Source organism: Bombyx mori, chromosome 23 (genome assembly GCF_030269925.1).
Source record: "Bombyx mori chromosome 23, ASM3026992v2".
In the NCBI taxonomy this organism is placed as follows: domain Eukaryota; kingdom Metazoa; phylum Arthropoda; class Insecta; order Lepidoptera; family Bombycidae; genus Bombyx; species Bombyx mori.
This window is the reverse complement of record NC_085129.1, coordinates 15,636,380-15,652,827: the sequence shown is the minus strand read 5'-3', so window position 1 is coordinate 15,652,827 and position 16,448 is coordinate 15,636,380. Positions and strand designations below refer to the sequence as shown.

General features: G+C 37.0%; 1 protein-coding gene and 1 long non-coding RNA gene across 9 annotated transcripts in view; one reads left to right on the top strand and one right to left on the bottom strand.

Moving 5' to 3' along the window:
- Window positions 1–1,614: 1,614 nt before the first annotated feature.
- The window catches only part of LOC101736018 (syntaxin-binding protein 5), a 235,842-nt gene continuing 221,008 nt past the window's right edge, over window positions 1,615–16,448 (bottom strand). For 5 of the 8 annotated variants that reach the window (XM_038019508.2, XM_062675297.1, XM_062675300.1 and 2 more), the window contains 9 exons: window positions 13,968–14,084; window positions 12,959–13,081; window positions 12,457–12,566; window positions 11,755–11,992; window positions 11,207–11,315; window positions 9,825–9,914; window positions 8,813–8,908; window positions 7,705–7,829; window positions 1,615–6,998 (listed from right to left, as the gene is read on the bottom strand). In XM_038019508.2, coding sequence (XP_037875436.1) covers window positions 6,736–6,998; window positions 7,705–7,829; window positions 8,813–8,908; window positions 9,825–9,914; window positions 11,207–11,315; window positions 11,755–11,992; window positions 12,457–12,566; window positions 12,959–13,081; window positions 13,968–14,084 — 1,271 coding nt within the window. In that variant the 3' untranslated portion in view covers window positions 1,615–6,735. Of the gene's footprint in view, window positions 6,999–7,704; window positions 7,830–8,812; window positions 8,909–9,824; window positions 9,915–11,206; window positions 11,316–11,754; window positions 11,993–12,456; window positions 12,567–12,958; window positions 13,082–13,967; window positions 14,094–16,448 lie in introns of all 8 variants that reach the window. The other 3 variants (XM_062675298.1, XM_062675299.1, XM_062675296.1) reach the window with 2 other exon arrangements.
- Window positions 8,791–11,304, top strand: LOC134201124 (uncharacterized). The gene is made up of 3 exons (XR_009976317.1): window positions 8,791–9,143; window positions 10,140–10,232; window positions 11,170–11,304. It is a non-coding gene; the product is annotated as an uncharacterized LOC134201124 (long non-coding RNA).

The following is a 16,448-nucleotide window of genomic DNA, read 5'->3' as shown; positions in this document are numbered from 1 at the left end:
CGAAACTACTTGACCGATTTGAAAAAATCTTTTTCCATTAGAAGCCGACATTGTCCCTGATGAACATAGGCTACTTTTTTTAATTTTTTTTTAATTTTTTTTTTTGGTTTCTTGTGTGTTTTAATGTTTCCGAAGCGAAGCGAGGGCGAGTCGCTAGTTTAATTATAAAATATAAATGTACAATTTACGATTTTATTACTGTTAGTCACTTCGAGCACAAGACTTCGCTCTACTCAAATAACTGATACTGATATGATACTGATACTAATGGCTGCGTTGTTTGAGATTCCCGTATGGGTAGTAACAGTCTGCTAAGTACAAACTTTCTCTTCGCATAGAAACAATCCTCTTAGTAGTAGTATTAAGTAGTAATTCTATCAACATAATTACTAATTGAAGTGCTCATATTAGTGAGCTGAATGAAGCACTAATTATTCACTCGTGTTTTCAATATTCATCTTGTATTAAACTGTAGTTTTTTTTATTGTCCTTGTAGGCAGACGAGCATACGGCCCATCTGATGGTGAGTGGTTACCGTCGCCCATGGACTTCAGCAATGCCAGGGGCAGACCCAAGCCGCTGCCTACCGCTTAGGATGGGTTTTGTAGTTCAAATTATAAATCATCTAATTGGATGAATGGCGACTCCGTTTGTTGGAAAGAGTAAATGAATGACTCGCTTTTGAACTTGAGATATAGCCTGATTAAATATGTTGGTTTTAAATATTTGATCGTGATAAATGATCGCGTTATAAACATTGAGTGTATGTATGTACGTATATCATACTTGTAATTTTATTAGTAAATCTGGTCGCATTAAGGCGCATAATGCCTTGTCGCCTTTAACAAGTAACGTGCCTTTTGGGCCTTAGGCGCTTAGACAAGAAAATTAAATAGTGTAAGAATGATCACACTTTGGTTTGAATGAGAAAGTAATGTAGGTATATGTGGCATAATGATTATCTGATTTTCCCAAATAATGTTGAGTCTGTGTTTGTGCGTTTATGAGGATGCGAAGCGCTTTACTTAAGCGAAGCGCTCTACATTTAGACGTTAGGACTTTGTTAGTTGTTGTTGTAGATGTACAAACTCAATTAAGTTTCGATATTATTAAGCGTGGTTATACCTAGAAAGAAAATTAATACAAAAACACAATGTGAAAATTGCAATAAACTCCTTAGGTTATATCTGAGATTATTAAAAGACGCAGTGATTCTAGCGCCCCAACGCACGCGAAATATTCAATATTCGTTATTGTATTATATCATACAATAGGTTTATTAAAAAAAGTTGCTCAATATGTTGTTTTATTTTATACACTCTATTCACCCTATGTTCTGAGGAGTCGAACCACTCTCCACCAGAGTAGTTCATCCATACTAGTTGGAGCCACTGCGTTCATCCACAGTGCGCTTCTAGAGATTTTTTTCTGTTTTGTACCATCGGGCTTTGGAATCCACGGTGTTTCCCGAGCGCTATGATATGTCCTTCAAACAAGGCTTGTGGAGAGTATTTAACGGTAGGCAGCGCTGCCCCTGATATTGCTAAAGTCGTGACTTACTTTTAATATTGGGATAAAAAAAAAATTGATCATTTAAATTAAATAAAACAAAAGTACATTTTGATATAAGTTTATTTTTAATATTTTTATAATTTATTTATATATTGTAATGACTATAATATTCATCTACCAAACTAAATAATATAGTCCAACAGCTTCCATATTATGTACAGTCTGTATAGTGGCCGCTGTGGCGACGCTAGGAAACGTTCTGAAGTCGATACAAAATGGCGCTGAAATGATTCTACTTTAGATAACAATCATTAATTTGCCACAAGTTTTTTTCTCTTTATAACTTTATTTACATATCTTATTATTATTACGTTAGTCCCATAATTTCAAAATTAATTTAGCATTTGCTTTAGATTCCGTCGGGAACGTGCCAGTCAATGAAATGATGTAATTAAGATTATAATTATTAGCACATCCCCATTAATCTATTATTATTAATTGCATTTATGGAAACGTAAATGTTTATAACTTACATAGCAACGTGACTTCAACAATAACAACGATAGAATCAAACAAAACTTAACTTGATGCTTTTTAATATTATAGTAATAATATTTGTATACTATGAGGTGAGTTGGGACTGGAAGGACAGACTAGACGATTGATAAACAACGCTTATTGCACTTTAACGATATCGTAGAACTCTGCTTATAAAATATATAATAAAATATATTCGTAACTATGCACCACAGTGAAGTATTGAATGAACTTGCGAGAGAAGGAGACGGGGCAGACATTTGGTTAATGTTAAATCCTTACAGAAAAGAGAATGAGTCAATAGTGAAGTGACAATGTGAAAATGGAAAATGCATTATTTATTCACTAATTTTTCCGTAAGGGATCATAGAGACCGTGGTAAGCCGTTTTTCAAAAGTATACGAATATATTTATCCTCGTGTAGTTGGTACGTGATAACATTATGATATATCCATTGATATGCCACCGAGATACGGCCCCATCATGTACAGCAAAATGTTTAAAGAAATATTTAAATTTTTTTGTTAAAATTCTTCCTAGTTTGAGACAAGTTCGGAAAAGAGGATTGAATTAAAAAGTGTTAATAATTTTATTGTTATGATAGTTACAGTTTCTCTGTTTACGTTTCGTGTGATTTTACATATAAAAGCGCATTAAGATATATTACACATAAATTAGAGAAAGTAAAAATACATTGGCGAATTTTAGTTTTGTTACGTAGGTGCATCTTGTGATTTCATAAATTAAACATTTTACTACTCATGTTACATGTTATTTTGAAGTACTGTGTTTGAGACTTCTTGTTCGACAAACACAATTAGCACTGTATTCTATCATAATAGACTTAATATTTTATACTTTTTAAAATCTATAAAAATCCGAGACATGCCTCAAACAGGTTTTTCAACAGCTAAAATTGTAAATAGCTACGAAAATATAACATCGATTAAAACAACAGGTGGACATCGTAACAAAATTTCTGTGTCACTCCCGATAATTTATAAAAAAGTCTGCCTAAACATAACTATCTATCGCCCCTACATACAAAACAGTAACAATAATATATATATACGTATTTAGACATTATTTTAACATTTATTGAAACACATTTTTTCTTGAATCTAAGGATTGCATTTGTATAGATAACTCAATTAATTGAAACGTGCCGTTAATGACTGCCTTGTTTATGTCAGTTACTTAGTATTCCGCGGTATTTATTCGCTGGCAATCATTTAGGTATAGACAATTCGTCGACACCTATATTTGGATCGAAGTGACACATTAACATTCTACAGTTTACATAACATCAACAAATTTTAAAACTGCTATCTATTATAATTTCGTAATCTTTCAATTTTCATACATATTATATTTTATTAGCATCGAGAGAGCCAGTGCGGTACCTTTCATGCGGTACGCATGGTTGGTTCTAGGATTGGGCAGAGTAGCCTAGTAATTGGAATGTCTGTACCAACACCACCACTAAATTAGTAATGTTTCTGTTGTGTTATATTGTAAACGCACATTCTCGAAGTATCCGTTCGCAAATAGCAACATTTTCAACTGTGTCAGATAAGTTCTAGAGGTGCGATTGTGTAAATTATTTCTCTTTACATTTCAACGTCACCACCCAGTGTTCTTCAGTGACCCTCATTTATTGACTAACAAGAACGGATACATTATGATCCATTAGTCATTTTATTGCATATCAACTTTTAGAACTAACCTTTGGAATTATTTATCAAAAATAAATATGTTAAAAGCTATTTTCAAAATGTTTCAAATATTTGCGAATTTACAGAACTAGCCAGTCTACGGTATGTAAATCAAGCTAAAAACTTATAGACTTATTAGGTTTAGCGAATAATTAACATTGGACGTAAATATAGAGTAAACAATAAACGTAACGTAAGGAACTGGCTGTAAAGAAGCAGAGAGATCGCCCGGCACACTCTGTACTCTACAGGATATCATTATTATGAGCAGATGAAATTCATTGAAATAGTTCTCGAATCTTCTGAAAAAAGTCTTCATTACCGTGCCGCATGCTCGTCATGATGGAAGCTAAAAACTAACCAAAATTAGAAAATATGCCTAAAGTAGAAATATTTAATTCCCAAGTCACAGCTTCATTAGCTCTGCCTACGAGCTAAAGGCGGATCCCTTGGAACACTGAAACCATTGGCTTCGCAAATAAATCGAACTGCCAATATTTGTTGAAATAATAAAGTTGCTCAGACTGAGCCGACTAAAGGTCATAAAAATATTTTAACGAGTATCTCTGCTATTACCTTAAAATACACAGCGATATACAAATAGCGTTTAGTAGTTTACAATATTTAACGCGTCATTTATACATTTAGCGCTAGCAACACCGACACAACAACGATTGGTCTTGTTTAGGCTTGCAACCCGAATTCAATATTGCTTTTATAATAAGGCGATTCAAAATGTTGCTTTTAAATTGAGAATAAGTACATTAAATGATTTCTAATTAAGAATGAAAAGTTTAATTACGTACATAAAATAAGTATAATAATAAAAATGCAATAAAAATAAAACTTCCGCACGAAAAGAAAATCAAATGTACCGAAACGGCACGACACTAACACACAACTGAGAAATAACTTTAACAAAATTATTGTCATCCAATGCTTAAAATTTCAACTATATAATATAATATTACATTTATCTATTTTATATATTAATTTAATACTTTATACAGATCACCATAGCATGTCTAGTTGACTCATATAATATTGTTTAGTATTTTGCATCTATCTCATTTAAATCTACAAATTATTAATAAGTAGCAACATTTAAATAATCTCAATTTTACGCAAAAAGGTACTAAAATTCACATTATTCATTTATTGGAATATAAATTAAATGCAGCCTACGTTGGATAAAGATAATAAAATTAGTATTGGCCTAGCCACATGTCAAAATACCTCCATCTATCTCTAAATCAGAATACGTGAACATCCCCCGCATCCCGCACGCTTAAAAATTATGTTCCAACTGTTTAGGTGGTCATTTAGTTTGCTGTTGATGTTGGTAAATTTTTTGGTTTGATGGTGATGTTGGTAAACCCAAATTTTTATTTATTTATTGTTTAGACAGTTTTCAATTCCCAGTGGGTCAGCCGCGGCTGGGAGTGGGACGGGAACTGAGATTCGTGACGCGCGGGTGCAACGCGGACGGGCAGAGAGTAGAGAGTGACTTTGGGTGCTCATTACTATTTATTTGTGATCGACTCCTTTTTTATACTGGTATGGTCACAATATCTATTTAAAAAGAAAAAATTAAAAATTATGAATCAATGAAACCTCAAAACATTTTTTAAAATTCATGTTCAGACTTCAAACACGACGGAATGCGAGAGAGTTTCTAGAGGTATTCAGTTATTTTAACGATGCACGTATCACATATTAGTAAGTAACGTGAAGGAATATTAAGGCATTAGGAATTCTTTTATTTTTTGATCGTGGACATAATCAAAAGTACTTTTACGGCTTACAATTTCAGTTAAAGAAAAGGAGCGGTTTAGAATAGTTTATGTCAAGAAGAATCGAGTACACAAACCTGCAGTTTGTCTACAAGATCTCGACAGTGGAGTCAACCATTTTATAAAATTTACCAAAATGCAAATACTTGCAAAACAAAATTAAATCAAATCCACGTAGGTCGTTGACACGTAAGACCCTAATTTTGATTAAGATCATAGTTGGCGCTTCTCAAACGCCTGGGTTTCTATATCGTGTACATGAACGACCAAGTTGAACAATCTACCAAACTTGTCAATAAACATTATATATTATGGACAAATAAGATCTTGGTCATCCGATTTCAAACGTTGGATAATATAAAATGAAAATGACCTTGTTATAATCTTAAGTCTACACCATCAAAGTAGTTTTAATTAAGGTAGTAAGAAAATTAGCGAACGAATTTTCACTACATCAACAAGTACATTAGTATCAAGTCATCGACGGAACGAATGTAGCTGTCATTGTGACATTGACATTTGCAGTGAACGACCCGATGTCAAAAACATTGTCGACATTTCCTAGTTGTCGCAGATTTAGTTAGACTGGAAATGTTTTGTGTATATTGAAAGTATACAGGGGAGATGTTGTAAAAACAATTCCCGATTATCATAGAATATCATAGAATAATAGTTAAACGAATAATAAATTTAAGAAATTTTTAATTTTTCCCAATGTAATCAAAGTTAAATAAAACTTTTGAAAACATCGTCGAAAGTACAGATACAACTATCGATATTTTTATATAAAAATGGTAACTGTGTCCACTGCGACGGTAAAGCTGTCGAAACAACAAAGGAATCGTGTTTGATGAAGAAATCTAGACTTGCCTAGGCACAGAAATAATTGAAGGACTGATCGCGGAGAAGCGGGTCACTACGCTCGCTGCTGATACCAATTTGTGCGTTCGTTCGTCGCGTCTACACGAACACTCCATACGACGACTACTTCGACAGCTAAGCTCTAAAGGACGCGACCGGATATCGGCCTCCGAGGAAATTCATGAGGTCAGCACCTAGAGCCGACAGTGCAGCATCGATAGAAAAGTTACGTCACTAAACTGCTACTCGTTTTACTACTTTATCTATACTATACATACAGACATGTACAAAACCGCGACGGGGGTCCGTGGGACGCTTCACAGCTGGTACCATTTCTTGTCCTTGTACTTGAGCATGAGCTGGTGCGCGGAGGAGGAGAACTCGGCGGCCTGCGAGTGCATCCGCTCGGTGCGGTCCTCGAGCTGCGACAACTTGTCTCCGCGCTCCACGACCATCTGGTGAGCGCGCGAGACCTCGCTGGCAGCGGTGGAGGCCCGGACTCCGAGCTGGTCCAAGCCTGAGGCTGGCCCCGGGATGTGCTTGGCGACGGTGCGACTGGCCTTTCCACTGCTTTCCCCGACTGAAATTTTGTCTTGCTTTAATTTTAATATTAGGTTGGCCTTAAAATCTCATTTCTCTGAAGGTGTTGCCAACTGTGATCACATTAAAAATATGACAACTTTTATCCGTTTCTGTCATTGGATAAAAATTAGTATAGTTTGATTATAATATCGTACGCAAGAGACGCACGTCAACTCTGCGCTGTCTGGACACGCACTGCACTTTAGGAAGTCTGGGGGAGCCGTCGTTCGGTAGGGTTCAGGCTGATGTGCTGGTCCATAGCTCGTAAGGTTGTGCATATAAAACTATTGTCAACAACTATTATCTAACTCTAACTATATACAATATATGACGGCGCAACGTCGCTGTTTACTTAACTAAAATAAAAATAGTTAAAGTTAACTGTTTCTTTAATATTACGCATGTCCACAACCGTTTAAAACGGTATTCAAGAGAATTCATGACTAAGCTACCCCCACTTTCTACTAGTAATTGTCGCACAAAGCATTCCAGCTCGAACAGTCGAACGGAGCGGAGCACTCTGTTGTTATCGTTTTACACTTGAAGTGTAACAAATGAAATTCATTGAGTCTTAATTTCTGTCACTATGGAAGGTAATAAGAATGATGAAGAAAATGGCGTCAGCGACGTTGACATCATCACTTTCAGATCACCATGAAACCAGCCTTTCCGTCATTGTTGAGGTGGATTAGTGAAATCCTTACAAAGCTCCTCTCGATCAAGAGGTCTCGCTCCTCCACCGAAAAGTCCCCTGAAGAAGCTCTCCTTCGGCGGCTCCGGCATGTCGCGCGCCAAGAATACTTCTCCCAACATTTCGTTCAATTGTTGGCTGGAAATAAAAAATACATTCAAATAATATGTATATTATATATGAGTCGTCTATTATCAAAGGTGGCAATCTGTGCATTTGGACAAAAAAATTTTATTGATATGTCAATACAGATTTATTTGAATATAATCGTCTCCTTCAAAGAATACGGTTCAAAACCTGCATTAAAAAAAGGTTAATAGTTAACCTGTTATTTATCTAAGATGTCGTTCCGAAGAGTTTTGTGACTGCCAATGGAATACAAAGTCAATAATTCGTTTTTCTGATTTACCAATCATTGTCCAAAAGTCAGATTGCCGCCTTTGATAATAGTCGACTCATATCCAAGAGTCAATTTCAAGATTTCTAAATTATTTGTGCTGTAAGAAGGTAAGTAGAAAATAAAATCTTTAAAAGATTGCGAGAAACAAGGAAGAAAAGAATTTTAAATAAATTAGATACCTTAATTCTGAAAAATAGTCGCAATGTGTGATTGAGAGCTAAAACATTCTTTCCAATATATTTTTCTATCTTTGTGGAGCACTCGTTGGCAATCTATACTAATATTATAAAGAGGAAAGATTTGTTTGTTTGTTTGTATTGATTAGGCTCCGAAACTACTGAACCGATTTGAAAAATTCTTTCACTGTTTGGAAGCTACACTATTCCCGAGTGACATAGGCTATAATAATCTTTTTTCAAAAAAATTAGGGATCCTTATTAAAACTCCAATAATGTAACCCAAGGTGTAAAAAAATTACCTAAAATATTATTTACATCGCGTGCCCTGCGAAAACTATTGATGATAGAATAAAATAATGTACTACGACTTTGTAGAACACATTATTATTTACAAAAAGTGTCGTGACAGCATATGTCCAACTATTATAGGTATGCCGTAATAAGTGTTCTAATAATTAAAAAAATAAAACAACATCGCTGAAATTTTTGTTAAAGACCCGAGCGGAGCCGGAGCGCGCCGCTTGTGTTATAATAAAACTCACCAGAACTCAGCGTCGATCGTGAACTTCTGTATTTCGGAAGGCGAAGCGAGGTACAGGCCGTGCCCGCGGTTACTGAAGCAGAACGTCTTCGCTATCCTGAAATTCCACCAGATCACTCATTAACGCCAGTACATATCAATTTAGAATTATGAAAAGAATAGATTACTCTTTATTTTGACCTGTTTCAGATAGAAGAATAGAACGGAAATTTTCATCGAAGAACGAAAATTCGGAAGTCTTCAGAAGTGACAGAAGTGAAGGCAAGTACAGAGATTAATACTGGCAAATATCTCACCTCAAAGATCCGGCATCCTCATTTGATGTCTAAAAGGTAAATCGTCTAACAAAAAGCATGACTAACATTTATTATTATTATGAGCTGCAAAATGTGAAACGAAAGAGAAATTCAGTTCAAAATTCCAAAGCGGCCATGCTTGAGCGTAGAAAGTATCGCGGATAACAGCAGAACAGCAAGAGTTTAAAAGATACAGTAGTTGTAGTATGTGACGAGGTGTCGGGTGTGGTGGACGTGTGTGTTCGTGTGGATACAACAGTCGGGTGTAGACAGTGGACTATAGAAGCGGGGTTGCAAGCGGGGGAGAGGCCGGGGCAAATCACGAATGCACTCAATATTTATCTTAACAATTTGTATTCGTTTTAGTCGAGTTTCCTTTTTAGGTTTAAAATTTTGAGGTTAGTATTTTTGCATTGAATTTATACAATAGTTTAACAAAATTTTTATAATTTTTTTTTAACAACAATGGGTATGTACCGTCGGTATTATTTTTCATTCCTAATTTATTTGTACAATATTGAGTTTAGAATAGGATTCTTCGATTTGCCCACGTCCGTTTCATCACTCGGAACAGAACAGATATTATGGGGGTCTAACCAAAGCATTCAATAAATCGGACAACGAATAAATATGGTCTATAAACGTATGCAACAGAGGAGCGAGCGACTCCACAGAGCATGGCAGCACCTAGCGTGGGCATCCGCCTCGCAGACTTACTGATCGGTGTCCTCGTTTACAATGAGCTGTTGGCCCCAAATACTCAGCATTGGGTCTACGATACCCCTCTGTTTGGACTGTGTCTGGAAGCTACCGGAACATACATACCGGTCAGCTCGTTGCGAGCCGCTCACGACCAATGCGATGTCTTTAGCTACAGGGTATCTTTCCATTCGTATTTGACAAAGTATTATCGTGTTAAGATTTATAAAGAAATAAAAGAAACAGTGAAAACTACCCTGCAGAAGACAAAGTAAAAGTCGTTAAACAAATAAGTAATGTTCTATGTGATCGGTCAGTAAGAGTTTAATGCAGGATACAGACTATCGGTCACTGAAGACGGCATTAGCACAGAACGGGAAATTCAGTTTCAAGCATTCTATCTTGTTCGTCGGGTTATCAAGTGTGGTGAGAGGCTTGGTGTATTTACAGTAATGCAGCGCCTTTAATGTATAGTTAGAAACATGGGAACGGTGTCAACTGTCATATTGGAATCAATAGTGTGTGTCAAGGCGATTGCCAATCGGTTTTTAATAATACTGAAAAAAATAGAAAGAGTGCCAAATATTGGAAGCACAGGTGGTGCTCGATAGAATTGCAAAAATTTTGTCTACTTTGTGATCAGAAATAGCACGAATTAGCTTCTAGTGGCTGAGTGCTGCCGACAATTCCGAGAAGTTACACCGTTGCTTGTTTGGTACGAAACTCCGATCCTAAGAAATTTTAACGAAAAAAACCCAGTTACACCGAGAGAGCGCCGTGTCGCTCAGAGCGGAGTCCCACATCAAACAAGTATTTCTAACATCGACACTGTACAGGAAGTTTGTCGTTAGGCTCCCAAATGATAAAATAACAGAATGATCAAAATCTAAAACCGCTGGATGATTCTCATGTTACCGATGTAGAGTTTCAAAAACAGCGACCTCTTGGAGAACACTCTGCTTTCTGACAAAACAGCGCGGTTATTTATGGCTATATTTGGTTAAAAGCCGTTTATCATTTAGTGCCTTAGTTTTGTGCACAGAAATTATCTAATAGTGGTCTGTGTGTCACCCGATAGTCTAGAGTGAGGGGCAGGCAGGCGCCGGGAGGGCCATCCTCACCTCTTCCCAACATTCATTCTTAATGTAAACACTTCATTTCTTTCATAGCTCGATATGCCATATTTATGTGCATTTGACAGTTGCTTGTGTGACCTAAATTTATTTGGCTCCTAGACATGATCAATACCCTAATTGCAACGTAATGTCATCGAGATAAAAAAATGACAGGCTCTGTACATGAATCCAAAAAGATTGATCGTAAAAGCTGACGTGTTCACATCAAGACTGAGCAAAATTTTCAGTGAGTCGTGACAAAAACGTACAAGTGAGAAAAGTTACCTGAGTTCGGTGAGAGGGAGGAAGTCGACGTCGATGAGAGGCCGCAGTGAGGGCAGACTGTACGCCGCCAGGTGCCCGGTTGACAAGTAATTGACCAAGCAAACACTATCTGGAATTCGGAGAACAAAATAAATGATTGTCAACCCTATACGCCAAACAAAAGGGAACTTATCGCAGCATGAACAAAGTGCCTAAATACAGAATCACAGGATTTTGATTCGCTTTATCACCTCACTTCACTTTACTATAACAAAGATTGGCGCGATTGAAAATTTACAATTAATATTCAGATGAGATTTCGGTTCCAAATTAAAATGCCATATCAGTGTAACATAATAATAATGATAATGATGTGTCATTATCATTATCAAAAGCCCATACAAGTCCAACGCGGGGCTTAGGCCTCCCCATAGTTCATCAACAATGACCGATCCTGTGCGACCCGAATTCAGCGTCTTCCTGTGATCTAATGATAATTAATCTACCCACAGACTTTAGTCCACGTAATTTGATCTAATTACATTCATAGTATTGTTCAATAAGATTACCTTTCAAGCTAACGATTTCAGCTTTAACGATAAAATCAGTTTCAACAATTTGTTGTCTATAAACACAGTTTTGACTGGGCAAGGCCACCACCCTGGCCTGCTTCTCGGAGGCGATCACTACGAACTGCCTGTCGCCCACTGTGGAGGAGCACTCCGTGGGGCCGGGAGTCGGGCTCATTCTACTGCCACTACTTGAAGAACTCTGCTTAGTGGGTGTTCGTTCCCGACGCTCACGAACCTAAAAATATTTTCATTGATTGGCGAGTTTATTGGCAATCTGGTACTGCGCCAACTCCAGGCCAACTAATAAATAATCCTATGTAACTTTCATAGGAAAAAATAAGCAAATCTATGGTAAAAATTGGTCAGACACGAGTTAACGAAGCTAATAAAGCTACCAAGATCAAGTACACACGCAATCTTACTAATATTACATATACATGTAAAATTTTGTGAGGGTGGTATTCGATTGATGCTAATTAAATTTCGCACAAAGATATTTTGTATAAATGTGCGTTAGTGTTTGTTAGTATGTGTGTATATTAATGGAGCTATAAATCCACCGGTAGTATATGGATCAGAGAGTGACTTAAACAGCTTTTTAACCCGGGAAAATAAAAAAAAATGTTTATTTCTTTCTGTTTTACAAATCGAATATGGGTGGAACCGCAAGGCTCGTTTAGTGCAATATTGTACACTTACATCTTTACTGTCGTCTTTCCAACTTTCATATGAATAAGGAATTAAAGCACCATTGCAGTCGAGGAATGACATCGTCAGTATGGAACCTCTTAATCTAAATATGGGACCTCCTGAAACAAGCAATTAGTGCTTATTAGTCGCATAATGTTACTTACCGGAATCCAAATACTGTTGCCTGTTTCCAAAAAAGGAGGAAATACACTATAGACAGTTAATAGGCTTTTGAGAGAAAGAAAATCAATTACTTTTAAGATTTTGTCTGTGAGAATGCTTGGGATGTGTTGGTTGGACCTTCTTTGGAAGATTTGAGACAATTGTTTGAACCAAAGTCTCATGGCTTAGTAGGGGATAGTGGTTTCACTGTAACATGATCACCTTATAAAGAATTCATTTGCTCGCTGTGTTGCAATCTTGACCAAATATGATCATCATCAAATCACCCTAATAAGACGAGTTTTTTTACAGTGAAAGAAAGTAATTGGGTGTTTTCGGGAAGTCTTACCACTTGTGGAGACGACTACCGGCTGCGTGTGCCTCAGGTCGGCCTCCGGCAGGCTGATCATCATGGTGAGCACGGACCCTAATGTTGTGCCGATCCATAATGTTGGCAGTAACGTAGTCGGATCTGATGAGCAAGTTGAACTCCATGAGTCGATGAGAACAAGTCGATAGCCAGAGTTGACCCACCGTGGAGAGTACGTAGGTCAACACGCATTGGAAGTAGGGAGAACTCTCTTCCGAAGACACATCGTCGTATGACATACGTGTCGTGTATTTTCGATATTTTATGTTGACTTAGTGATGGTCACCATGTATTCTATTTTAACTTCCAATTCAGTTTTGTAGAAATGATAATCGCAGGTACGAGAATTTAACTTTATGTTTTCCTCAAGCGGTTGCGATGTTCACCAGCTCTTATTTCCCTTCTCGAACTCTATCAGAATATTTCCAATACCATAGACCAGCGGTCGAAGAATTTTTTTAATTATTACCCCAAAATATTTTTCTATAAGTTGATATTACCCCATGGCGAAGAACAAAAAAAACGAAATCGCTTCTTTTTAGTATCTTTCATGTAATAGCCCCCATGATATTCTCGCCGGATCTTCTCAGTGGGTCGCGTTAACGATCCGGTGGTAGATTTTGCGAAGCACTGCTCTTGCTAGGGTCAGTGTTAGCAACTCTCCGGTTGAGCCCCGCGAGCTCACCTACTAACGTTAGGGCGAAGCTGAAATAGCCTCTCAAGGCTATCAGCATAGGTAGGGAAAAAAAAACCCCATGATAATTTTGAAAAGAAAACAATACCTAAAAATTTGACGATTCTAAAGAAGTTTCACTTCAATATATACTTTTTACTCACAAAAGTCTCATTTTTGCACCCAAAATTTCATTTTACCCCATTTGGGGTAATTTACCCCGGTTCCCCGACCGCTGCCATAGACAGTTACAATATACATAATATCATGCCGACAGTTCGCTTAGTTAAGGGAGATTTAAGAACCGATTCTTACCAGACTTCTTCGTGTAGCTGTCGGCAAAGGCGAGGCACTGTATGCCTTCCTGCGATATGTTCTCCAGACTTGACATGCTGCTCGAACGAGACCGGGAGAACGAACTATCCAGTTTGTCTATACGACCGGTTGGTAACAGAATATCATAGTTATTGCATCCGCAGCTTAAAGAAGAAACCGCTGAAACCTCTCCAGCGTAATGGAGGGACTTCAACTTAAAGTTGGCGATCTAGAGGTACCTGATTGATTTGCCAACGAGCTATCCAAGAGCTCGAGCGGATTGCAAATGATTTTTTTTTGATAAATCATTAAATCGTCTTCTCGCATTAAAACTGTACAATCTCAGAACATACTAATTTTACAGAAGAGTCTTTTAAAGGTTTAACATAAAATATTGTTAAATATTAATCATATTTGCTTTGGGGATGCTTAAGCGAGAAAGGGAAGATCTTCCACCGAGCGGGTGATATTTGCTCGGTAGACCAATGGTCCGAATGTTCTTGTTCGGAAATTGTATATATGCAAGCTTATCTTGAAATTGTCGTAAGCGAGATTCAGGCATTTGTCAAATATCTTGTGTTCTGTGATGGCTACCGCCACATTTGCAACATTTATTTTTGGTTTTTTACCAGTTAAATTATCTGTCTTTTAAATTAAGATAAAATTAAGTATTCATTTTGTTAATAGTAGTCAAAACATAGGTAAATTATAAAAAAAATAAGCTACGCTCTTTTGACAGTATTTAAGAGAAAAATACTTGTGATACCAAATGTTTACGCATATTAACTAACTCAATTTCGAATATTTTTGGAAATTGTACACTTTTAATGCGAAAAGGCGAAATGCCGAGACGTTTCAAGGAATTAGTTTTGATTGGTTTCTAAATCGCCAATAACATTAGCTAGTCTACATTGTTGATAGTTGCAGACTAAAGCTAGCTGTATCTCTAGGAGGGAGCGTGGTCGGTGCGGTTGTGAAATCAGCTGAAATTAACTATTATTGTGCCAGAAACTTCTAGTGCTTTAGAAGGATATAAGAGTAATCATGCGTTGAACAATGTATTTATACCGTGTTGTGTGTCCGTCCAATCTCAGCTCATTTGCACAACGTTTCATTATAAAATATTCGTTATTATCATTTGTGTTAGTTATCTCAAGTCAACAATGATTAGTGTTCCGATTAAGGACTGCATTATGTTATCGCGCGATTAACGTCCAAGGGCGGATCCAGCTTTGGCGCCAGGAGGGGGTCACATAGTCAAATTTAGATGCGTTCGTTCCCAAACGTTTGCCATTATACAAAGTTATTATATTATATTAAATTAATTAAATATTGAAGGTATGTAGTTACATAAAATCGGTATGGTGACAAAATATATAATTAAAATCATTATATTCAATTAGTGGTCCACCTAAGTCCTGGACCCAGCTCAGGGGGTGGTCATGACCCCCATGACCCTCCCCCTGGATCCGCCATTGTTAACGTCTCAAGTTTAGTGAAACTTAGTCAAAACACTTTTTACAAATTAATGAAGTCTCATAGTTTAATACAAGCAGATGTCCAGCCCTCTGTGACCCCAGCAGATGAGAAGCTTTAACTAATGCCAAGAGAACTGTCAACTGAACAGCAATTAAATCAAATGTAAATGAGTCATGAATAGGATCTGACCAGGTTACCAAGCCGAAAGAGTCCCGTCTTCAGCAGAAACCAAGCTTTATTGTCTAGAATCTAGTTACGGAAAAAGTGCACTTTATGACTATGACTAGTTGAAGCCTCACTCATTGAATACTGCCTCAACAACGTCGCTAATACGAAGCAGTTGTGGACGGGCAGACATCTTCTGCAAATCTATAAAGTCTATAAGAAACAAAAAGACTCATGCAGCTAGTGCGCTCCTAATAAGTGAAAGACCGTAAGCGTACATAGATATAAGGACACCGGCATGTACAGGCAGCCAATAACGAGCCATATAAACTTTTTGCTTTGCTGTCGGTCTAGAAACAAAAAGATAACAATATATTTATAATATAAATAAAGTGATTAAACTTGAAGGCGTTCAGTGATCAACCGAACCCAGTTCTGGTCACTCGATTACTGAAAAAATGTTACGTCAAATGCAAATAAATATATAAAGTGAACGCGCGTGATTCACAAAATGTAGACCATCTCAGATGATATAACAAGTAATAGAAAAGGAATGGTAAATATACGTGTGTCGGTTGGTTACATAAATACATCATGATAAAGCTTCGTTAATATTATGCACATATAACATACGCGTTCCCACTTCAATTACAATAGCGATAGATTTATAAAACGGATAGTTTTGAGTAGTAAGTCACCTTTTCGTTTAACTAAGAAGTCATGCCGAGCTCACAGAACATTCGAGTGCAATCAACGTATCGGTGCGCCGGTGGAGGGAACAACAGCCAATGTTTCTATCAACGACTACTGTGTGAGGGCGACGCGGCACCACACCAA